General features: G+C 36.7%; 1 protein-coding gene across 1 annotated transcript; it reads left to right on the forward strand.

Annotated features, from left to right (window-relative positions):
* The first annotated feature begins 2423 nt into the window (after positions 1–2423).
* LOC124971169 (vomeronasal type-1 receptor 90-like) lies at positions 2424–3353 on the forward strand. The gene has a single exon (XM_047534956.1). The coding sequence runs from the start codon at positions 2424–2426 to the stop codon at positions 3351–3353; it is 930 nt and encodes a 309-aa protein (XP_047390912.1).
* The last annotated feature ends 22083 nt before the right edge of the window (positions 3354–25436 follow it).

Consider the following 25436-nt stretch of genomic DNA (forward strand, 5'->3'; position numbering starts at 1 on the left):
CACATCCCCACAACTATTTTATTTTTGTACTAAAGCAGTGTCTCACCAAGTTACTTAGGGCCTCATTAAGTTACTCAAGCTGGCTTTCAATTTGTAATCCTTCTATCTCAAACTCCTGAGCTAGTGGGATTACAGGCATGCACCACTGCCCTTGGCCTAAAACAATTTTTAAAGTTATTTATTACATGCTAGCATAGATCCATTTAAACTTATACTGTAAAAATGTCCATACAATATTTGACATATGTGAAATAAATTTATAAGAATGGGTATATGCCATTCATACACACATGGATGTCCTAGTGATCAAATGTGACCCACAAAATTTTGGACACATATGGACATTTGCTTTATATCTTTCTATTCTTTTTTCCTGGATTTATCATGGGAGACAACCACAAAACACAGAATGAGTGAATGGTGAAAAATGTGACACTTGACCTGATCATTACTGGGGAACAATATCATCTTTTTCTCATGAAGGTAGAGAGTTCATTTTCCACTAATACTACATTATGGCACTCATGAATTGAACCTGAAAATGTTGGTCACACAGAGATCAAAATCAGAAAACCTTCCAAAATATATGATAAGAAAGAGAATGAGATAGGTGATGGGTAATGTGTGCCAGAAACAATTCAGAAGAGAAAGTAACTCTTAGGTGATAGAGCACAATAGAGTGATTGCTGTCTACAATACTTACTTGTAAGTAAGATAAGAGCTATCAGGTAAGAATTGCAGGTTTCAAACTTAAAAATGACAACACAGAAATTGCCCTGATTTGATCACTACACAACATATGCACATGTTGAATTAAAATGCTGGATCCCATATTCAAGTACAAATAGTAGATTCCAAGTAAAAATTACAATAAACAAAAATCTACACTTCATTGTTTTAACCAAATATCTACATCAGCTCAGATTTTTAAATGGTATTCTATTTTCATGATTATTTCCCTTTTCTGGTTTCTCTTAGCATCTTTCCTTGTAGATCAAAAAGTTCTAAAGAATCATCAAATGATTTGGCCTTAAAGCATGATTTTCTGATGTCTGGTATTTTTCATTGTATAGATGTAAATGATTTAAAATACATACCTACTCTTTCAGACACTTAAATTACAGTGCAACCATGACATAGCTAGTAAACATTCCATCAGTAGATCAATATTAAATTTCCTTTATCAAGTTTATGCTTGGGTCTCTGAACTACAGAATTGCTTACATCATGGAGAAGAAAATTGGAAATCTTTTGAAGGTTCATTCAAACTTCAGTCAAATGCTTTTTCTTTAATAAAAACCATATAATGGAATGACTCTGAATCTACTTGAACCATGATTTTAATTACCACCTTACTTCCACATGACCTAATGGAAAATATTAGACTATATTCCTATTAATATTTGGTAACTGGATTGACTCACTTAGGATAGGTATTCTGGTGATGATAATAACAGGTATGTAAGACTCGTAGCTACACTGGTGATTCAAACATAGTCCTAAAATACCTCCATAGAGTTTCTACAGATATTTCTATAATGCTCAAACATTTGGGGAATTTTTTGAGGCAACACATGGAGTCATTATTAAAAACAGAATTAAATCTTCCAAATCACATGTATAAAGTGCCTAATTAAACACAATGGCCAGTATTTCTAAATGTCATATTTTAGAAAGATTTTATAATTGGTACTTCAAATTCTTTCACACATAATTCCAGAATACAGGTAATATGACTCCCCATATTTTATAGTTGAGATGATCAGAGTTTAGAATCATAGACTGCTCAAGGTCACTTTGAACTCAGTGGAAGATCACAGATGCAAAATCAAACAATGTGCCTCACAGTGTGTATTTCTTAATGCGGGCTCAGTTGATATACTAAAAATATAAGTCTGATAATAAACCAGAACAAAAACAGCACTCAAATAACATACCTATGTGTAAAACTACTTCATTAAGATAAATTTCTCAAGTTGGAATTATCCACTATTATGCAATCTTTCCAGTTGAATTCAGCAAAAAGTTGTAGTTTTCAATATGTACTTGGGGACTAATCATAAAGAAAGATGAAATCAAGTAAGACACTACAAGAACGCCTCAAGATGATAGTATAATCAATAACTACTTTCAATAATACATGGTAATTCTAAATGTACACAAATACTGATGCATAGTGCGAGCCGAACAATCTTTATATTATCCAGACATGATTTGGCAATAATAGAGGAATGGCACCTGGAGAGTACCAGAAAGACTTGAGTACTGAAGGGAGAAGAGGGGGTATTGAGGTGAATCCACATGATTCCTGAGAGTAAAAGTATAAACTGAGATTGATAAAGGTGGTACTATTTGAAATAAAGACTTTTTCTTCATTTTCTTCAAAGATATATACTATGTGATTCTTTGCCTAAAAGATGAAAATGACCAAACCACTGTATGATTTTACTGGCATAAGAAATGCACTTTTCTCTGAAGTGGGCATTGGGATCTCAGCCAACACCATCATTCTTCTTTTCCACATCTTCACATTCCTTCTCCAGCACAAGCTCAAACCCACTGACCTCATCATTGGTCTCTTGGCCCTAATCCACATAGGGATGCTGATAATTATGGGGTACACTGCTACAAATATTAATGGTTCTCAGGATTTGGGGAATGACATTGAATGTAAATCAATCATCTACTTGCACAGGTTTTTGAGGGGCTTCTCCATTTGTGCCACCTGCCTATTGAGTGTCCTCCAGGCCATCACCCTCAGCCCCAGAAGCTCTTGCTTGGCCAAGTTCAAACATCAATCCCTACATCAGATCCTGTGCTCCCTTGTATTCCTGTGGGTGTTCTATGTGTCCTTGAGTGATCAGTTCTTATTCTCTTCTGCCACCAGCCTCAATGTGACTTCACATGGTGTTGTATTTATTGCTAAATCCTGTGAAATTTTACCAAAGAATTACTTCCTCAGGCATTTATTTTCCATATTGGGTGTAATACGGGATGTCTTTCTTATAGGGCTCATGGCCCTCTCAAGTGGGTACATGGTGACTCTCTTGTGCAGGCATAAGAGGCACATCCAGCAACTTCACAGCACCAGTCTTTCTCTAAAAGCATCCCCTGTACAGAGGGCCACCCAGTCCATCCTGATGCTCATGAGTTTCTTCATCATCATGTACTGTTTGGACTGCTTCTTCTCCTCCTCAAGACCTGTGTGGAATAATGACCCTGTTTGTCTTTCAATCCAGATCATGGTGTCCAATGGCTATGCCACAACCAGCGCTTTGCTGCTAATCTGTACTGAAAAACAAATTCTTAAATTTTTAAAATCCTTTTTGGGGAAGATAGCCCATGTTTACTGAGTGACAGATAAGTTCTCTGAATGTGCTGATACACTGGCTTCTGAACAATAATTCATGGAATAGAATATATACTTTCTGAACTAAGAGGAGATATGCATGTTTTGTCAAATCAGTTTGAGACATGTGAATTACAAATTGTCATTCAAATATCAATCATGTACCTTTTGAGATAACACAAGGGTTCAACATATCTGTTTGACTGCAACAAGTAATTCTTATAAAGTGCATCTCACTTTTGTGGCCTGGATTAACCACTTATACACATAATGAGAGTGTGTAACACTTTTTTATAAGGTCTCCAATGAGCATTATGTTGCCCAGCTAATTATGTCAATATTTAATGTCATGAATTACCACCTGATCTATCAATATGGTCTCTCATTCCTATGAATCCTCTTGTGTCCAGTAAGAGCTGTATTATACGTAAAGTCTTTGCCACATTCCTTACATTCATATGGTCTCTCATCCCTATGAATCCTCTGGTGTTGACTAAGGGCTGTACTATAATTAAAGCCTTTGCCACACTCCTTACATTCATATGGTCTCTCATCCCTATGAATGCTCTGATGTCTAATAAGGACTGTACTACACTTAAAGCCTTTTCCACATTCCTTACATTCATATGGTCTCTCATCACTATGAATTTTCTGGTGTTGAATAAGGGCTCTACTACACTTAAAGCCTTTGCCACATTTCTTACATTCATATGGTCTCTCATCACTATGAACCCTCTGGTGTTCTCTCTTATCATTATAAACCCTCTGATGGTGAGTAAAGTGTGAAAATTGAATAAATGTTTTCCCACAGTCTGTGCTTTTGAAGGGCTTTTCTCCAGAATGAATCTTCTTGTGTTTAGAAAGTGCTGACCTTTGATTAAAAGCTTCACCACAATCTTCATATCTATAGAGTTTATCACTCCTGTGATAAAGGGTTGAGAATTCCTTAAATGCTTTAACAGGTTTATTAAATTTGAAGGGCATTCTTCCCATATGAATTTTCTTGCACTGAATAGTGCTTGTGATTTTATTTAAAGTTTTTCCACATTGTTTATATTTGCAATTCTTTCCTTGAGTATGCATGCTTAGAATGATAAATTTTGAGCACTGATGAAATGCTTTTTTGCATTTGTTACATTTGTAAAACTTCTTTGTAAAATGTAAACACTGATATTTTCTAGGATTTAAAAAAAAAGAATTAAATATTTGTGAGTTTCACTGCATTTGTTACATTTTTCTCCAATAAAAATACACTCATAATTACTTATGGTAGAGAATTGGCTAAAAGGTCTTGAAAGTTTTATTAAAAATGTAGAACTCTCACCAAATATCTATGGCTAATTTTTGATCAAATAACAATCGGTAAGTACAGATCTTCCTACATTTATTAAAATGTTATGTTTTGACACAAGGAGGAACTGTATGTTGAATGCAGAATAGACATTTTGTTAAGTACAACAAACCTGATCTTACTTAGTAATTTATTATTTTTTTCTTCTCCATACAAATGTTTGAAAGAAAATTTAACCAAATACTACATTTCAAATTTTTCTTGTTATTAACTTTATCATATAATAGATTCCATTTTATATTTTCTAAATTTCCTTTCAGGGGAAAGTTATATTATCAAAAACTCAGTTGAGATGCATTTTCAAGACACCCAAAACCCTCCTCATTACTGACTGGCATAAACTGAGATGTTTTCTGAGATTGTATATATCTTGATATCTATTTATGTGAAAATTACTATTATATAGTCATCTCATGTTTATTATATTTATCATGACAAAATTTCTGATCTTTACTCTCCCCACACTCTCCACTTTTTCCTTAAGTGTAAATTTTCAATGCCATGGTTTCCATACCTTCCCTTTATCACCTTTTGGAATGAACATTTTATCGCTGGTTCTGATGGAAATTCTTGGGTTTGATGAAAATACTTAACTGAAAGAAACCAAAGGAACAAATTATTTCACTTGCTGCACTCTTGTGAATATACTTTTCACACACACAAAAATGAAGCTATTACAAAGATGAGAATGTCAGAAGGGGAGCAGCAAAGCAAATCCAAGATCCTCACTACTCCATAGGTAAACAAGAAAAAACAACCTAATCAATAAATAGGCAAAGGACCTTAACAGGTCCTTCTCAAAAGAAGAAATTGGAAAGATCAACAAATATATTAAAAATGTGTTCAAATCTTTAGCAATTAGAATAATACAAAATAAACTATACTAAGAATTAACCTCATTCCAGTCAGAATGACAATTATCAAAAATATGTGTAACAACAAATTTTGACTAAAATTGGATAAAAGGGGATTCCCATCCATTGTAGAACTGCAAATTGGTACAAAACCACTGGAAAGAAGTATGGTGATTCCTCAAAAACTAGAAATTGACTTGGGAGGCTGAGACAGGAGGCTTATGAGTTCAAAGCCAGTCTCAGCTACTTAGTGAGGCCCTGAGCAACTCAGGGAGATCCTGTCCCTAAATAAAACATAAAAAGGGGTGAGAAAGTGACTCAGTGATTAAGTGCTCTGGATTCAATTCCCAATACAAAAAGAAAAAAAAATTAGGAATGAAAACACCATTTCACCTAGTTATCACACATCAGCATACATCCAAAATATTTAAAATGTGCACAGTACAGTGACAGGGCCTCATTAACATTTACAGTAGCACAGTTCACAATAGCTAAGACATGGAACCAACCTAGAAGCCAATCAACAGATGAATGAATAAAGAAATCATAGAACAGGGAGGGTAGGAATGGGAAAGGCAGTACAACAAATCCAACAAAATTTTCCTATGTACACATACGAAAATACCTAGGTGAATCCTGCCAGCAGGTTCACCCACAAGGATTGGGTTTTAATCATAATAAAAATATCCCCTGCTTGTAGAATTTGGATTAACAGAACAAAAACTATTCATCAGGGATTTAAGAAACTGCATTCTTAAGAAGAGATATGGACAAACATTTACAGAGAGAGAAATGTACACACACACATCTAAAAGATATAGCATGAAAGCAGGTTAGAGAGGTAGCAAGTCTACCACAGCTGATGTCAGTATTGCCTGAATGAAGTCAAACCATAGAGAGCAACAAAATGACTCACTTTTTAATGATCACACTTTCTGCTCTTTATTAACAGATAACCCGCACAACTTCTTATATATGTCATGATGTTTCAAAGCATAGAAATGACTAAATCTAATAATTAATACATGCATTGTTTCACATAATTACCATGTTTATTTTTTAGTTAACTTTACATATATTATGGTACCATTTATTAAGAATACAATATATGAGTCAAGCATGGTGGCACACAATTAAAATCTCGTGACTTAGGAGGCTGAGACAAAAGAAGTGCCTATTCAACACCCTCCTCAGCAATTTAGCAAGACACTAACTAAAAAAAAAAAAAAAAAAAAACATGAAAAGATCTGGTGACATCAACCAGTGGTTTCCAAATACAAAAGAAAAATAATATAATACACTACATGCACCATGTTGTACAGAACACTTGACTTTCCCCATCAAAATGTAAATTTGCAGACCTTGACTGTTATAATTCCTAACATCACCCAAATCATAGCTCCTAAATTCAACTTTTTCAGTTTCACATGTGAGGTAAGTGATGTAACAATTGATTTTTGCCTTTTTATTTTTCTCTTCTTTTATGGAAGGAGGGTATTTGGGATCAAAAACAGGGGCACTTTTCCACTGAGTTACTTCCCCAGTCACTTTTAATCTTTTTTTTTTTAATTTTTCTTTTTAGTTGTAGAGAGACATAATACCTTTATTTTATTTTTATGGGGTGCTGAGGATTGAAGCCAGTACCTCTCACATGTGAGGTAAGTGCTCTACCACTGAGCTATAACCACAGTGCCTCCCCCAGTTGCTTTCTATGTTGTTTATTTTTGAGACAGGTTGTCACTAAAAACCTCATCTCAAACTTGCAGTCTCTCTGCCTCAGTCTCCCAATTATCTGGGATTACAGGCATGTGTCTTTTTACCTGGCTTCTTTTTGAAATTTATGTAGTAATTTTCAAACATGTTCAGAATAATTATAATCCTCTACTAAAAAAGTCTTTTTTAGGTAGAAAAATCTCAATGGAAATAACATCACACAAAAAAGGGGAACTTGGTTCAATCAAATCGACAATAAAAAACTGGGAAAAACCATAAGAATTTGAAGGTTATGGACTTACTAAGAGGAAATAACCATTTCAGTGATGTTTAATGTGCTGATCAAGAATGAAAGTAAATGAAATTGAGAGAAAAAAATTACAGAAATTAGTAGAAATTGTATACTTGACATGTTTTTTAAGAACTAAGGTCTGAGAACTTGGAAGTGAAAGAAAAGATATCAAACTTCAAGAAGCAGAACCTGGATAAACACAAAAAGACTCAAAATGAAGTATGTGAAGTTTCAAAATTCAAAAAGAAAAACTTTTGAGAGGACCAAAAGATAAGAAATGTATCACTTAAAAGGATGTTTCTATATAATTAGTAGTTGACATTTTACCAGAAGAATCCCAGAGAAGAACTGGAAAATACAGTTAAATAAAGCAAAGAAAAAATAAACTAACAACCATGAATGCTATATATAAAACCACTATTTTTTAAAAGTAAAGAAAAAGAGGAGACTGGATATATAGCTCAGTAGTTCAGTTGGTAGAGTGCTTGCCTAGCACACACAAGGCCCTGGGTTCATTCCCCAGCACCACCAAAACAAAAGTTATTATGTCAAGATATAAAAATGCTAAAAACATTTCTGACTTCTAGACCTATCCTATAAGAAAGGCTATAGAGAATCCTTTCAATTGAAAATAAATCTGCAGAGGACAAATCATTTAAAATCTTAAAACTTTCTGTCAAAAGCAAAAATATCCATAAATATGAATTCTATTAGAATGTAATGATGGTTTATAAAATAATTTTTCCCATAGAATTTGAAAGACAAAACCAAAAATTATCATAAACCTGTCAATTGTATACAATATGAAAATAGTTGTACAACAGCATAAAGAGGACCTACAAACATGTTGATTTTTATATGGAATTTAACTTAATTTACTACCAGTAGATGAAATACTTTAAGACTAAAGTGTTTTATATAATCCAATTTTAGTGACATAATAACTATGAAATGTATGAATAGAATAAGGTGAGATGTGTCACTATAACAATCTATGAAACAAAAATTAAACTAGGGAAAACAATCATAAGAAATAGAGAAAATAACAGAAAATAACAGCAATAAGTTCTTTATTTTCAGTAATTTATCTAAGTAAAATGGATTATTATTAAACACCAGTCAGAACACAAAATCTGACTACAGGATTAAATCTGAAAAGTCCTGTACACTATTTAAATCTATGTTCACTTTTAGTAAAAGTGAAGTGATAAAAAGGAAATTACATACAAGATGATAAAAGTAAATCAAATATGGCAATAATAATGTCATGCAAAATGATTAAGAAAAATGTTATGTGAGATGAAATGCTTTCTAAGTGAAAATATTTTGAAAAGTGAAAAACTAGAATATTTTATAAAGACATAGAAGAGACCACCCTCTAATACTCTACAATAATACATGTATAACTACATCATACTTCCAAATATAGAAAGGCATCCCTGAGAAAATTGCTAAAAATAATAACACAGTAATATTTGAAGACACTAAGCTCCAATGGATGTTACAGAAAATAGAACAAGCAGAATGGTAAACACGAACTTGAAGACTTTAAAAACTATTTTAATCCAACTAGACTTGCGGGCTCAGGCTCCTCAATAGCTCATGAAATATTCTGCATTGACCAACTTGCAACTAGAACATATGTTAATAAACGACAATACTTAAATAACTTTCTAAACATAGTAAAGTCCATTAGAAAACAATAGGGAAGTGACATTCAAAACCCCAAAAATATGTGACAATGGTGTAGTCTTAAACATGGTCTCATTCAAGAAATGAAAGATAACATTCAAGTTGTCTATATTATCCAAATGATCTATAGATGCCAGGTAATAGCTATCAAATTTTCAATATTAATTTTTCAAAAAAAACTCTTTTAAAAATCCTGTGGAATTCCAAGTGCTTATAAATAATCCAAAAATTTAATCTGGAAATCCTCAGCACTACTTCCAACTACGAACAGTAAGTTGAACAAACCAAAGGTAAGGAAATACATTGGACTTTAAGGGGTAGGTCACAGTATTTTATCCTGTTGAATTACCATGACAAATATGGAGTGAGGGGTGTGTATCATATCAAGAAAGAATGAGGTCAAACATAAATAGAAATGCAATAAATATCTTGTCTATATTGACAATTTCCTAATGTATTTTGATGAAAGTAAGTATATGAAAGTCATTTATGCACAGCAGAAGCTACCAAGAGATATTCTTCAAAGGAAGGATATTCAATATTGGTAGTGAATTAGGAATTCTGAAGGGAAGCTCACTCACCCAGAAAGATCAAATTTCTGTAGTTCTCCAACATCACATCTCTGTATAAATTCTGCTGAGCTGGGTCCAGGCATTCCCATTCCTTTTGAGAGAAATCAATGGTCACATCCCTGAATGTCAATGGTTCCTGAAAGAAGAATAAGTGTATAAATGGCAATATTGACCATTTGATCATTGACAGAGTTTTTCATCTGACACAATGAGAGGTATGGAACCTCAATCATTCAATAAGCTACTTCTTAACAAGGCATGCTTATATAATGTATTAGAGAACTCTGAGAAAAGAAGATGACAGAAGTCCAAAAACCTCTATGTGCTACACTTTGGCAAAATAAAGTGTAAAATGAAGATGAACATCATAATTTACATTTGGGGGCTATGTTTATGTTTTTAAAAATATAGTATGCATATTTCTCAGATGGAAAATTTATAGTGAGTTAGAAGATTGCTTTCTAATTTGTAATAAGCACAAACATGGACTGGATATGCATTGTTAATTCATAGATGTAGTCAGTAGTCCTGGGATGAGATCTGGGTTTCTGAATATGTAGCAAGCTCTCTAGTGATCACAATTCCACTGGTCCAAGAGAAGCTTTTGAATATTTGTGAGGTAGAACACTAAAAAAAGAGTTCATTAATGAATTGCAATTCAAATATTTTAAGTGGTTTGTGCAGTTTGCAATAATAGGAAGTAGCAACAAAAATCCTTTCTGATCATTTCAAATATATATGTCACTCCAAGAGTATCTCATCTTAATGCATATGCCCAAAACAATGTATTGAGGGTGGTAATATTAAGTTTTGAGGATATTATATCAACCATCCAATTAATGCTCTTCCTGGATGTTTTGCAATTCTACCTTGTTTTTTTTTTTTTTTTGATTTGCATAAGGGTTTTTATTTTTTTTATTTTATTTTTTTTATTGTGAACAAATGGGATACATGTTCTTTCTCTGTTTGTACATAGAGTAAAGGCATACCATTTGTGTAATCATACGTTTACATAGGGTGATGTTGGTTGATTCATTCTGTTATTTTTCCCCTTCCCCCCACCCCTCCCATCCCTCTTTTCCCTCTATACAGTCCTTCCTTCCCCCATTCTTGACCCCTCCCTAACCCTCACTCTAACCCTAAAACTAACCCCTCCCATGCCCCATTATGTATCATCATCCACTTATCAGCGAGATCATTCTTCCTTTGGTTTTTTGAGATTGGCTTATCTCACTTAGCATGATATTCTCCAATTTCGTCCATTTGCTTGCAAATGTCATAATTTTATCATTCTTTATGGCTGAGTAATATTCCATTGTATATATATGCCACAGTTTCTTTATCCATTCATCAACTGAAGGGCATCTAGGTTGGTTCCACAATCTGGCTATGGTGAATTGAGCAGCAATGAACATTGATGTGGCTGTATGTCTGTAGTATGCTGATTTTAAGTCCTTTGGGTATAGGCCAAGGAGTGGGATAGCTGGGTCAAATGGTAGTTCCATTCCAAGTTTTTTAAGGAATCTCCATACTGCCTTCCAGAGTGGTTGCACTAATTTGCAACCCCACCAGCAATGTATGAGTGTACCTTTTTCCCCACATCCTCGCCAACACCTGTTGTTGCTTGTGTTCTTGATAATCGCCATTCTGATTGGGGTGAGATGGAATCTTAGGGTGGTTTTGATTTGCATTTCTTTTATTACTAGAGATGTTGAACATTTTTCCATATGTTTGTTGATTGTTTGTAGGTCTTCTTCTGTGAAGTGTCTGTTCATTTCCTTAGACCATTTGTCGATTGGATTATTTGTAGTCTTGGTGTTGAGTTTTTTGAGTTCTTTATAGATTCTGGAGATTAGTGCTCTATCTGAAGTATGATTGGCAAAGATTTTCTCCCACTCTGTAGGCTCTTTCTTCACATTGCTGATAGTTTCCTTTGCTGAGAGAAAGCTTTTTAGTTTGAATCTATCCCAGTTGTTGATTCTTGCTTTTATTTCTTGTGCTATGGGAGTCCTGTTGAGAAAGTCTGGTCCTAAGCCGACATGTTGAAGATCTGGACCTACTTTTTCTTCTATAAGATGCAGGGTCTCTGGTCTGATTCCGAGGTCCTTAATCCATTTTGAGTTTAGTTTCGTGCATGGTGAGAGATATGGGTTTATTTTCATTTTGTTGCATATGGATTTCCAATTTTCCCAGCACCATTTATTGAAGAGGCTATCTTTTCTCCATTGCATATTTTTGGCCCCTTTGTCTAGTATGAGGAAATTATATTTGTTTGGGTTTGTGTCTGTGTCCTCTATTCTGTACCATTGATCTACCTGTCTATTTTGGTACCAATACCATGCCGTTTTTGTTACTATTGCTTTGTAGTACAGTTGAAGTTCAGGTATTGCAATACCCCCTGCTTCATTTTTCCTGCGAAGGATTGCTTTAGCAATTCTGGGTTTCTTATTCTTCCAGATGAATTTCATGATTGCTTGTTCTAGTTCTGTAAGGTACATCGTTGGGATTTTAATTGGAATTGCATTGAATCTGTATAGCACTTTAGGTAGTATGGCCATTTTGACAATATTAATTCTGCCTATCCAGGAACATGGGAGATCTTTCCATCTTCTAAGGTGTTCCTTAATTTCTTTCTTTAGTGTTCTGTAGTTCTCATTGTAGAGGTCTTTCACCTCTTTTGTGAGATTGATTACCAAGTATTTTATTTTTTTCGAGGCTATTGTGAATGGAGTAGTTTTCCTAACTTCTCTTTCTGAAGATTCATCACTTATGTTTAAAAATGCATTGGATTTATGAGCATTGATCTTGTATCCCGCTACTTTACTGAATTCACTTATGAGTTCTAAGAGTTTTCTGGTGGAATTTCCTGGTTCCTCTAAGTATATAATCATATCATCAGCAAATAGGGATAGTTTGAGTTCTTCTTTTCCAATTCGTATCCCTTTAATTTCTTTGGTCTGTCTAATTGCTCTGGCTAGAGTTTCAAGGACAATATTGAATAGGAGTGGTGAGAGAGGGCATCCCTGCCTTGTTCCAGATTTTAGGGGGAATGCTTTCAGTTTTTCACCATTAAGAATAATATTAGGCATGGGCTTAGCATAGATGGCCTTTACAATGTTAAGGAACGTTCCCACTATCCCTATTTTTTCTAGTGTTTTGAGCATGAAGGGGTGCTGTATTTTATCAAATGCTTTTTCTGCATCTATTGAAATAATCATGTGATTCTTGACTTTAAGTCTGTTGATGTGGTGAATTACATTTATTGATTTCCTGATGTTGAACCAACCTTGCATCCCTGGGATGAAACCCACTTGATCATGGTGCACTATCTTTTTAATACATTTTTGTATGCGATTTGCTAAAATTTTGTTGAGAATTTTTGCGTCAATGTTCATTAAGGATATTGGTCTGAAATTTTCTTTCCTCGATGTGTCTCTGTCTGGTTTAGGTATCAGGGTGATATTGGCTTCGTATAATGAGTTTGGGAGGGTTCCCTCCTCTTCTATTTCATGGAATACTTTGAAAAGTATTGGAATGAGCTCTTCTTTAAAGGTTTTGTAGAACTCGGCTGAGAAACCATCAGGTCCTGGACTTTTCTTTGTTGGTAGGCTTTTGATGACTTCTATTTCATTACTTGAAATTGGTCTATTTAAATTGTGTATGTCCTCCTCGTTTGGTTTAGGCAATTCATAGGTCTCTAGAAACTTGTTGATATCTTCGAAATTTTCTATTTTGTTGGAATATAGATTTTCAAAATAGCTTCTAATTATGTTTTGTATTTCAGTCGTGTCTGTTGTGATATTTCCTTGTTCATTCTGAATTTTGGTGATTTGGGTTTTCTCTCGTCTTCTCTTTGTTAGTGTGGCTAAAGGTTTATCAATTTTGTTTATTTTTTTGAAGAACCAACGATTTATTTGGTCAATTTTTTGTATTGTTTCTTTTGTTTCAATTTCATTGATTTCAGCTCTGAGTTTAACTATTTCCTGTCTTCTACTACTTTTTGTGTTGGTCTGTTCTTCTTTTTCTAGGGCTTTGAGCTGTAGTGTTAGGTCATTTATTTTTTGAGTTTTACTTCTTTTATTAAATGCGCTCCATGAAATAAATCTTCCTCTAAGTACCGCTTTCATAGTGTCCCAGAGATTTTGATACGATGTTTCTTTGTTCTCATTTACCTCTAAGAATTTTTTAATTTCCTTCCTAATATCTTCTGTTATCCATTCCTCATATAATAGCATATTGTTTAATCTCCAGGTGTTGGAGTAGTTTCTGTTTTTTGCTCTTTCATTTATTTCTAGTTTCAATCCATTATGGTCTGATAAAATACAAGGAAGTGTCTCTATCTTCTTGTATTTGCTAACATCAGCTTTGTGGCATAATATACGGTCTATTTTAGAGAAGGATCCATGTGCTGCTGAGAAGAAAGTGTATTCACTCTTCGTTGGATGGTATATTCTATAAATGTCTGTTAAGTCTAAATTATTGATTGTGTTATTGAGAACTATGGTTTCTTTGTTCAATTTTTGTTTGGAAGATCTGTCCAGTGGTGAGAGAGGCGTGTTAAAATCACCTAGTATTATTGTATTGTGGTCTATTTGGTTTCTGAGATTGAGAAGGATTTGTTTGACATACATGGGTGAGCCACTGTTTGGGGCATAGATATTTATGATTGTTATGTCTTGCTGATTTATGGTTCCCTTAAGCTTTATGAAATGTCCTTCTTTATCCCTTCTGATTAACTTTGGCTTGAAGTCCACTTTATCTGAAATGAGGATGGATACCCCAGCTTTTTTGCTGGGTCCATGTGCATGGTAAGTTTTTTCCCATCCATTCACCTTTAGTCTATGGGTATCTCTTTCTAAGAGATGAGTCTCTTGCAGGCAACATATTGTTGGATCTTTGTTTTTTATCCAATCTGCCAGTCTATGTCTTTTGATTGATGAATTCAGGCTGTTAATATTCAGTGTTATTATTGAGATATGATTTGTATTCCCGGTCATTTGACTCATTTTATTCATTTATTTGCTTATTTTTGACACAACTTGGTTCCTCTTTATTTGAGAGTTCCTTTAGGATATCTCCTCCCTTTGCTGATTTGCTTCTTTGTTTTTCATATCTTCTTCATGGAATATTTTGCTGAGAATGTTCTGTAATGCTGGCTTTCTTTTTGTATATTCTTTTAGCTTTTGTTTATCATGGAAGGATTTTATTTCATCGTCAAATCTGAAGGTAAGTTTTGCTGGGTATAAGATTCTTGGTTGGCATCCATTTTCTTTTAGGGCTTGAAAAATGTTATTCCAGGCCCTTCTAGCTTTTAGGGTCTGGATTGAAAAATCTGCTGATATCCGTATTGGCTTCCCCCTGAATGTAATTTGGTTCTTTTCTCTCACAGCCTTTAAGATTCTGTCTTTATTTTGTATGTTAGGTATTTTCATTATAATGTGCCTTGGTGTGGGTCTGTTGTAATTTTGTGTATTTGGAGTCCTGTAAGCCTCTTGAACTTGATTTTCCATTTCGTTCTTCAGATTTGGGAAATTTTCTGAAATTATCTCATTGAATAGGTTGTTCATTCCTTTGGTTTGTTTCTCTAAGCCTTCCTCAATCCCAATAATTCTCAAATTTGGCCTTTTCATGATATCCCATAGTTCTTGGAGATTCTGTTTATGATTTCTTACCATCTTCTCTGTTTGTTCGACTTTGTTTTCGAGGTTAAATATTTTGTCTTCAATATCTGAGGTTCTGTCTTCCAGGTGTTCTATCCTATTGGTTGTGCTTTCTATGGAGTTCTTAATTTGGTTTATTGTTTCCTTCATTTCAAGGATTTCTGTTTGGTTTTTTTTTCAATATCTCTAACTCTTTATTGAAATGGTCTTTTGCTTCCTGTATTTGCTCTTTTAACTGTCTATTGGTGCGTTCATTTAATGCCTGCATTTGCTTTTTCATTTCATCGTTTGCTTCCCTTATCATGTTGATTATGTACATTCTGAACTCCCTTTCTGACATTTCTTCTGCCATGCTGTCATTGGATTTTATTGATATAACATCCAGATTTGTTTGAGGCATTTTCTTCCCTTGTTTTCTCATATTGTTCAGGTATCAGTGTACTGCAGAGATGTTGCAGATTTCCTCTATTGACTTATAATGTCCCTGAAGATTGCTAGTGTATCCCCTCTTATCCTTAAGTAGCCTGAAGTCTTAGAGGAAGTTGATACTTCGGTGTTCCCCTAGGTAGCTGCCTCTCTAGGGGTGGTGGTCTTCAGGTGGGGTATATTCCCTGCTAGAGGGCAGAGGTGCCTCTACTTGTTGACCAATGGTCATCCAAAGGGGAACTAGACTGCGGGATGAGGCAATGCCTGTTTGGGCCTGTGTCTCTGGTTTTACCGTCTTTGTGGGAAAACCTCACTCGGCGGGGAAGACCCACCCGGTGGGGAGGTCTCGCTAGTCAGTTCCCCTCCTAGAGGTTCCCCTCAGTCCACAACTACCGCCTGGGCAGGGCAGCCTTCCCAAGCAATGTTTCCAGGGGCCTGGACCTACCTCCTGGTCTTAGGAGCCCTGCCCTTTGCAGACGAGTCTCCTTAGGTGGCCCCTTCTTAGATAAGCTGCCTGAAGTCCTGGAACCTTCACTTCGCCCCTCAGCTTGTCTCTGTGTAGTTCATTCAAGAAAAGGTGCCTAGGTCCCTGGACCGGACCTTGCTATGCACCTAATCGCCTGGCTATGCGACCCGCCCTCTGACCAGTCACTTGGAGCCTCGTACATATGTTCCAAGCCCCAGTGACATGTCGCTCGTCTCTTCCTCCAGACAGCCACCCGGTGCTCTGTGTGGGCGCTTGGAGACCAAGCCACTCACTGCGTACCTTCACCTCCTCTGGGCAGTCCCCTCCCCGTTGCTCAGGCGGTTGCTGGATCCAAACAACTCGCCACCTGGGCAGGGCAGCCTTCACAGGCAACGTTCTCTTTCTCTGGCAGCCACTCTTTCTCTGGCAGCTGCTGGAGCCCTGGCAGATTGCTTCAAAACCAAGCGGTGTGTCACACAACCTCCTTTGCAAAGTTCCCCGCTTTCTGAGTTCACTGCTCCAGCGGGGGAGGTGTGTCTTGCCACCTGGGCAGGGCAGCCTTCGCAGGCAACGTTCCCAGGGGCCCGGACCTCCCTCCTGGGCTTGGGAGCCTCACCCTTCGCAGACAAGTCTCCTTAGGTTAGAGAATCTGCCCTGGTCCTGGAAACTTCAATCCGCCATTTTTTGCTCCACTTCGCTGTCCGTGTTTACCGCTCCGGCGGGGGAGGGGTGACCCGCCGAGTCACTCTACTTCACAAAGTTCTCTGTGTTCCGGGGCTACTGCCCCATCGGGGATGCCTCCCCTATGGGAGAAACTCACCCGGCGGCTTTGAGTTGGTCCCAAGTCACTATCTCCTCTTTTGAATCTTGAGTACTGGAGCAACATGAAATGCAGTCGCCCTCTAGTCCACCATCTTGAAATGCATAAGCTGCAATTCTACCTTGTTTATACTTCATTAAAATGTACTTAAAGTCTGAAATTAAAATAATTTTCAGAATAGTCATTGACAGTTATGGTAACTGAGAAGAGTAATGGAATCCTGTTATAAAGGCAATAAAATTAAATTTATCAAATGATACATTTTAGCACATATGTGAAAATGGCAACCTGTTATGCATTAGAACAACAGGCAAAATTTCAACTAAATGAAATATATGTAATTGTGTGAAATTATACATCAATTTCTGGTTGATGCTTTGATTTATTATGACAATACTAAGATACACACACACATTGAAGAACAGAATATAAAAGGCTATGAATTCTGAGTCTTGTATTTTTTTCATATCTTCCAGTTATGATTTCTGAACTCTATTTTAGAATTTTAATGCACTTAGAAAGAGGATTTTTTAACTGTTTTTTTACTGAAATTGTAGGAAGATTGGAATGGGTATGCCTTTGAACTTGAGGTGCAATAAAATGAAAACGTACAAAGAAAGCTATGGTTTCCTTCAAGAATTTAGTTACAAAGCCAACCTGTCTAGTAAAGAACCATGAGAATTTTTGTTCTCCAAAGCAAATCACTAATAAAGAAAATTCAAAAGTTTGAAGATTCTCTGTATAAAATATTGTGGCTTATACAGATTATTTAGAAAATTTCTGAGGTAATACTTAATGATAAAAAGAAATCTATTATTATTGGGAAAAATTTGGCAGATATTTTTGGTATAAAATGTCAGTGCACATAAAAGGACACCATCATTCTTGTGATGTGAGTGGCCAAACTGAAAGAAAAAGATAAAAGATAAGGCATGATTTCATTGTCTTCTGATAAACGTTTTACTTGAAGTTTGTTCTGTGTATTTGTTCCATGCTATAGAAATGCTAAAAGGGTAGTTCAAGGACACTTTACTCTTCTAGAGAGTGAGTCTCTTCTTCTTTTTTTTTTTTTCCTGTTTAGCTTTAGCATAATGGACGTCTTTCTAATATAAACTATGAGAAGGAAATTTTGATTTAATGGAAGAGATTCAAAAAGATTCAAGATTAATGTCATCCATTATGAGCATGTATAACTTAGGAAAAGATCAGTGAATTGGGTTTGAATAATTTTGCCCCATGGAAGATGTAAGGGTCAAGTCCAAAGCCATTCATAGGAAAGATGGAGAATGAAGGACTCTCCGAGCATGGGTTTCCAGCTAGAATCTGTTCCTTGCTCACTATGTCAATTTTTTCTCCCAGTCCCCTCAGATTGATTCTCTAGGTTAATATGGTACAGATCATGATTGCTGTAGTAAAGGAAGTGACAGGCTAAACCCAGTAGCAGTGTTGACAAGCTTTCCAAGTCACACTTGGGCAAGGTTTCTCCAGGGAAGATGGAAAGAGGGAAAGGAGGTGCAGGTACCATGTGAGGACTTGGCACAGGATGCTGGAAAGTTCACAGGAGCTGGAGGCCCAGGTGAAAGGGCTGGCTGGGATACCAATGAACTCCTATGGTCATGAGAGTCTGCAATGCTAACACAAGGGACAGCAGTTCCAAACCTATCACACATGAGCTGGAGGAGCCATATGGGAAAGGACAAAGATTTTCCCTAACGTGTCTCCATGTGGGACTGACCAAGCCCCAATAAGCATATGGTGGGCAGTTTGGGAAAGTGGTGGTCAGGGTAGCTCAGTTTTCCACAGGACAGCATGGCACACAGAACCCATCTTGTTTTGGAGGTGAACTGGTTCATCTCCATCCCTCAATGACTTTGGACATGTACAGAGTTGCAGGACATCTTGCTGGTGGAGAACTTTGGAAAGCTCCCATTAGTGAGACTGGGCAGGGGTGGCAAGTTGGGAGTTGGGACTCTTGAGAAAGCAGGTAAGGAATGGACACAGTGGGATTTTCAGTGACTTCAGAGTTGATGCCTGCTCTAATAGGAACCTTGATTCAAAGCTCTGACTTCAGGCTAAATTGACCAATGAGGTAGTCTATCCTGACCTCTCTAGGCACAGAAGACAGAAAATAGACCTTCACAAGACTCATGGGACTGAAAACGGGCCAAGAAAAGACAGACTTGGGCTCCATGTATGCAATGGAGACTGTGTCTATACTAAATACTCTCTTTCAAAATTTTATGTTGCCATATGCAATGAATGGAATCCTCTTTTAATGTGCATTTTAATAATTCTTGAAATTGATGGAGCATCCAGAATGGGATGCAAACAAAAGAGTATATTTTAATTCTTTGGCAATCTCTAATGACTCAACAATGGCACCAATGCAAATCTATGGTACCAACACATTTATGTGTTGAAAAGAAAATATGTTCACCATTGCAAGTCATGAATCCATCACATGAATAAAACAAGTGTAAAAGTTGAGGGGAAGCTACTAATATAAAGGACTACATGTTAACTATTCTGAAAAGGAAATAAAGTAGTTTAAGACATGTTAACACAAAAATTAAAAGTAGGAAAGGAAAAGTTTGCAACTTCAAATTACATACTAATTTGAAAGGAAAAAGCAGTCCCAAACCTGGAACACACCTGAAATCCAGCTACATCTGCTTTCTTCTCCTCTGTGCTTCTATCTCAGGAGTGATTATCTACAATAAAAATGTAACTCTTGAAAATCTCCCTCTACATGCATCAGAACACATGGACTTTCATGGAACTCCTTTTGTAGTTTTAGCTGGAAGTCATGGAACTCAGGTCTTTCCTCTACAATTTTATTGATACAGTTTGAATGAGAAAATACCCACTGTAATGTGAGTAAAAATCTTCACATTCCATGGGGTTTTGTTTATGTTGTTCTGTACTAGGTATTGAATCCAGGGAAAATTTACTGATTTACTAATAAGCTACATCAATAGCACTCCTTATTTCTTTATTTATTATTCTGAGACAGAGTCTCACTAAATTTAGCCAAGGCTAAATTCAAACTTTGACTTCTCCTGCATTAGTCTCCTAAGTAGCTGGGACTACAGGTGGACATTACCATGTCTGCCCAAACTGAATGTTTATGTGTGTAAGAGGAAACAAATGTGTAGGGTGCTTACAATATATACCTGGGGGCAAAGCACAAGTAGCTATTTTTTAAGAAAATGTGTATGTCATTTTGTTGCTATCTCCATAATAATAAATTACTTAGTAAATAATCAATCTTATATCAGCAATTATATGATTTGTCAAGTACTATATCACATGATATAGTCAGCTATTTGGCTCCTGTGACAAAAAAAAAAAATCTGACAAGAAAAAATGTAGAGAAAGAAAAGCTCTTTGAGGGCTCATGGTTTAAAGGGTTTCAGTCTGTAGAAGGCTGGCCCCATTCCTCAGGGTTTGAGGAGGACTGAACATCATGGTGAAAGAGTGTGGCAGAGAAAAACAGTTCACACTTCAATCAGGAAGAAAAAAGAGAGAATTTCCAGTCTCCAGATACAAAATATATGCCTCAAAGACATGCCCCATGCCAGTCTCCTCCAGTCACACCCTAACACTTCAGTTACCACAGTTAGCTTGATCAAGGCATTAAATCATTGATTGAGTTAAGAATCTCACAACACAAACACTTCTCCTCTGAACCTTCTTGCATTGTCTCACAGGCAAGTTTTTTGAAGACACCCCACATACAAAATTAACAACAATTTAGTATTAAACTGAAATATTCATAAAATAGGCTATATGACAGACAGTCACAATTCTTTAAGAAAGAAAATCTGATACCCTAAAGCCATAATTCACCGATTCATCTGCCATAAAATCTTGAGGAAATGTACTGATTATTTTTTATTGTAAACAAATGGGATACATGTTGTTTCTCTGTTTGTATGTGGCGTAAAGGCATACCATTTGTGTAATCATAAATGTACATAGGGTAATGTTGTTTGATTCATTCTGTTATTTTTTTCCCTTCCCTCCCACCCTTCCCACCCCTCTTCCCTCTATACAGTCCTTCCTTCTTCCATTCTTGCCCCCCTCCCTAAACCTAACTCTAACCCTAACACTAAGCCCTCCCACCCCCCATTATGGGTCATCATACACTTATTAGCGATATCATTCGTCCTTTGGTTTTTTGAGATTGGCTTATCTCATTTAGCATGATATTCTCCAATTTCATCCATTTTCCTGCCAATGTCATAATTTTATCATTCTTTATGGCTGAGTAATATTCCATTGTATATATATACAACAGTTTCTTTATCCATTAAACAAATGAAGGACATCTAGGTTGGTTCCACAATCTGGCTATTGTGAACTGAGCAACTATGAACATTGATGTGGCTGTATCTCCGTAATATGCTGATTTTAAGTCCTTTGGGTATAGGCCAAGGAGTGGGATAGGTGGGTCAAATGGTGGTCCCATTCCAAGTTTTCTAAGGAGTCTCCACACTGCTTTCCAGAGTGGCTGCACTAGTTTGAAACCCCACCAGCAATGTATGAGTGTACCTTTCTCGCCACATCCTCGCCAACACCTGTTTTTGCTTGTATTCTTGATAATCGCCATTCTAATTGAGGTGAAACGGAATCTTAGGGTGGTTTTGATTTGCATTTCTCTTATTACTAGAGATGTTGAACATTTTTCCATATGTTTGTTGATTGCTTGAAGATCTTCTTCTGTGAAGTGTCTATTCATTTCCTTAGCCCATTTGTCAATTGGATTATTTACATTCTTCGTGTAGAGTTTTTTGAGTTCTTTATAGATTCTGGAGATTAGCGCTCTATCTGAAGTATGATTGGCAAAGATTTTCTCCCACTCTGTAGGCTCTTTCTTTGCATTGCTGATAGTTTTCTTTGCTGAGAGAAAGCTTTTTAGTTTGAATCTATCCCAGTTATTAATTCTTGCTTTTATTTCTTGTGCTAAGGGAGTCCTGTTGAGGAAGTCTGGTCCTAAGCCGACATGTTGAAGCTCTGGACCTACTTTTTCTTCTATAAGATGCAAGGTCTCTGGTCTGATTCCGAGGTCCTTAATCCATTTTGAGTTCAGTTTAGTGCATGGTGAGAGATATGGGTTTAGTTTCATTCTCTTGCATGTGGATTCCCAATTCTCCCAGCACCATTTGTTGAAGAGGCTTTCATTTATCCATTGCATACTTTGGCCCCTTTGTCTAGTATGAGAAAATTGTATTTATTTGGGTTTGTGTCCATGTCCTCTATTCTGTACCATTGATCCACCTTTCTATTTTGGTGCCAATACCATGCCGTTTTTGATACTATTGCTTTGTAGTAGAGTTGACGATCTGGTATTCCGATACCCCCTGTTTCACTCTTTCTGCCAAGGATTGCTTTAGCTATTCTGGGTTTTTTATTCTTCCAGATGAATTTCACAATTGATTGCTCTATTTCTGTAAGGTACATCATTGGAATTTTAATTGGAATTGCATTGAATCTGTATAGCAGTTTTGGTAGTATGGCCATTTTGACAATATTAATTCTTCCTATCCAAGAACATGAGAGATCTTTCCATCTTCTAAAGTTTTTTTTAATTTTTTTCTTTAGTGTTCTGTAGTTCTCATTGTAGAGGTCTTTCACCTCTTTTGTGAGATTGATTCCCAAGTATTTTATTTTTTTTGATGCTATTGTGAATGGGGTACATTTCCTAATTTCCCTTTCTGAAGATTCATCACTTATGTATAAAAATGCCTTAGATTTATGTGCATTGATCTTATATCCCACTACTTTACTGAATTCACTTATGAGATATAAAAGTTTTCTGGTGGAATTTCCTGGTTCCTCTAAGTATATAATCATAACATTAGCAAATAGGGATAGTTTGTGTTCTTCTTTTCCTATTCATATCCCTTTAATTTCTTTGGTCTGTCTAATTGCTCTGGCTAGATTTTCAAGGATGATATTGAAAAGAAGTGGTGAAAGAGGGCATGCCTGCCTTGTTCCAGTTTTTAGGGGGAATGCTTTCAGTTTTTCACCATTTTGAATGATATTAGCCATGGGCTTAGCAGAGATGGCCTTTACAATGTTAAGGAATGTTCCCACTATCCCTATTTTTTCTAATGTTTTGAGCATGAAGGGGTGCTATATTTTATCAAATGCTTTTTCTGCATCTATTGAAATAATCATGTGATTCTTGACTTTAAGTCTATTGATATGGTGAATGACATTTATTGATTTCCTGATGTTGAACCAACCTTGCATCCCTGGGATGAAACCCACTTGATCATGTTGCACTATCTTTTTAATATGTTTTTGTATGCAATTTGCTAAAATTTTGTTGAGAATTTTTGCGTCAATGTTCATTAAGGATATTGGTCGAAATTTTCTTTCCTCGATGTGTCTCTGTCTGGTTTAGGTATCAGGGTAATATTGGCTTCATAGAATGAGTTTGGGAGGCTTCCCTCCTCTTCTTTTTTATGGAATACTTGAGAAGTATTGGAATGAGCTCTTCTTTAAAGGTTTTGTAGAACTCGGCTGAGAACACATCTGGTCCTGGACTTTTCTTTGCTGGTAGGCTTTTCCTGACTTCTTCTATTTCATTACTTGAAATTGGTCTTTTTAAATTGTGTATGTACTCCTTGTTCAGTTTAGGCAATTCATATGTCTCTAGAAACCTGTTGACGTCTTTATTTTGAATGTTCGGTATTTTCATTATAATGTGCTTTGGAGTGGGTCTAGTGTAATTTTGTGTATTTGGAGTCCTATAAGCCTCTTGAACTTGATTTTCCATTTCATTCTTCAGATTTGGGAAATTTTCTGATATTATTTCATTGAATAGATTGTTCATTCCTTTGGTTTGTTTCTCTAAGCCTTCCTCAATCCCAATAATTCTCAAATTTGGCCTTTTCATGATATCCCATAGTTCTTGCAGATTCTGTTCATGATTTCTTACCATCTTCTCTGTTTGTTCGACATTGTTTTCAAGGTTAAATGTTTTGTCTTCAGTATTGAGGTTCTGTCTTCCAGGTGTTCTGTCCTATTGGTTATGCTTTCTATGGAGTTCTTAATTTGGTTTATTGTTTCCTTCATTTCAAGGATTTCTGTTTGTTTTTTTTTGCAATATCTCTAACTCTTTATTGAAATGATTTTTTGCTTCCTGTATTTGCTCTTTTAACTGTCGATTGGTGCTATCATTCAATACCTGCATTTGCTCTTTCATCTCATCATTTGCTGCCCTGATCATTTTAATTATATACATTCTGAACTCCCTTTCTGTCATTTCTTCTGCCATGCTGTCATTGGATTTTATTGATGTAACATCTAGATTTGTTTGGGGCATTTTCTTCCCTTGTTTTCTCACATTGTTCAGGGATCAGTGGGTCATTAAGGTATTGCTGATTTCCACTATTGACTTATAATGTCCCTGAAGATTGCTAGTATATCCCCTCTTTTCCTTCAGTAGCCTGCAGTCTTTCAGGAAGTTGATAATGTGGTGCTCCACAAGGAAGCTGCCTCTCTAGGGTTGGTGACCCTCAGTTGGGGTATATTCCCTGATAGTGGGCAGAGGTGCCTCCACTTGTTGGTCAATGGTCATCCAAAGGGGAACTAGGCTGCAGGTTGAGGCAAGGCCTGTTTGAGCCTGTGTCTCTGGTTTTACCGTCCTTGTGGGAAAATGTCACCTGGCACGGAAGACTCACCTGGTGGGGCGGTCTCACTGGTCAGTTCCCCTCTTAGAGGTTCCCCTCAATCTACAACTACCGCCTGGGCTGGGCTGTCTTCCTCTGCAATATTCCTAGGGGCCCCAACCTACCTCCTGGGCCTGGGAGCCTCACCCTTCGCAGAGGAGTCTCCTTAGGCTGCCTCTCCTCAGAGAATCTGCCCACAGTCCTGGAAACTTCGCTCCACCCCTAGGTGTATCTCTGTGCAGTTCTTCCACCAAGAAGCTGGTCCTGGGACCCTGGTCTGCACCTAATCACCTGGCTATGTGGCCCCTCCTGTGAGCTGCCACCTGGAACCCCATACAATAGCTCCGAGACCCAGAGACACACCACACACCTCTTCCTGTGGACATCCGCCTGGTTTCCGACGCAGTCAATAGGAGTCCAAGCAACTCACTTCATGTCTCCTCCTCCCGCCAACCGCCTGTAGCCCTAGGCAGTCACTCTGAGTCCAAGTGACCCACCCTGTTCCTTCTCCTCCTTGGGGTAGCCCCCTGGGTGGTCAGGAGCGGTTGCTTGGAGACCA

The sequence above is a fragment of the Sciurus carolinensis genome, chromosome 19 (genome assembly GCF_902686445.1).
Source record: "Sciurus carolinensis chromosome 19, mSciCar1.2, whole genome shotgun sequence".
Lineage (NCBI taxonomy): Eukaryota > Metazoa > Chordata > Mammalia > Rodentia > Sciuridae > Sciurus > Sciurus carolinensis.

What these genes read in the sequence shown, in the direction of transcription:
- LOC124971169 (XM_047534956.1), top strand. Translation starts at nt 2,424, where the DNA reads ATGACCAAACCACTGTATGATTTTACTGGCATAAGAAATGCACTTTTC.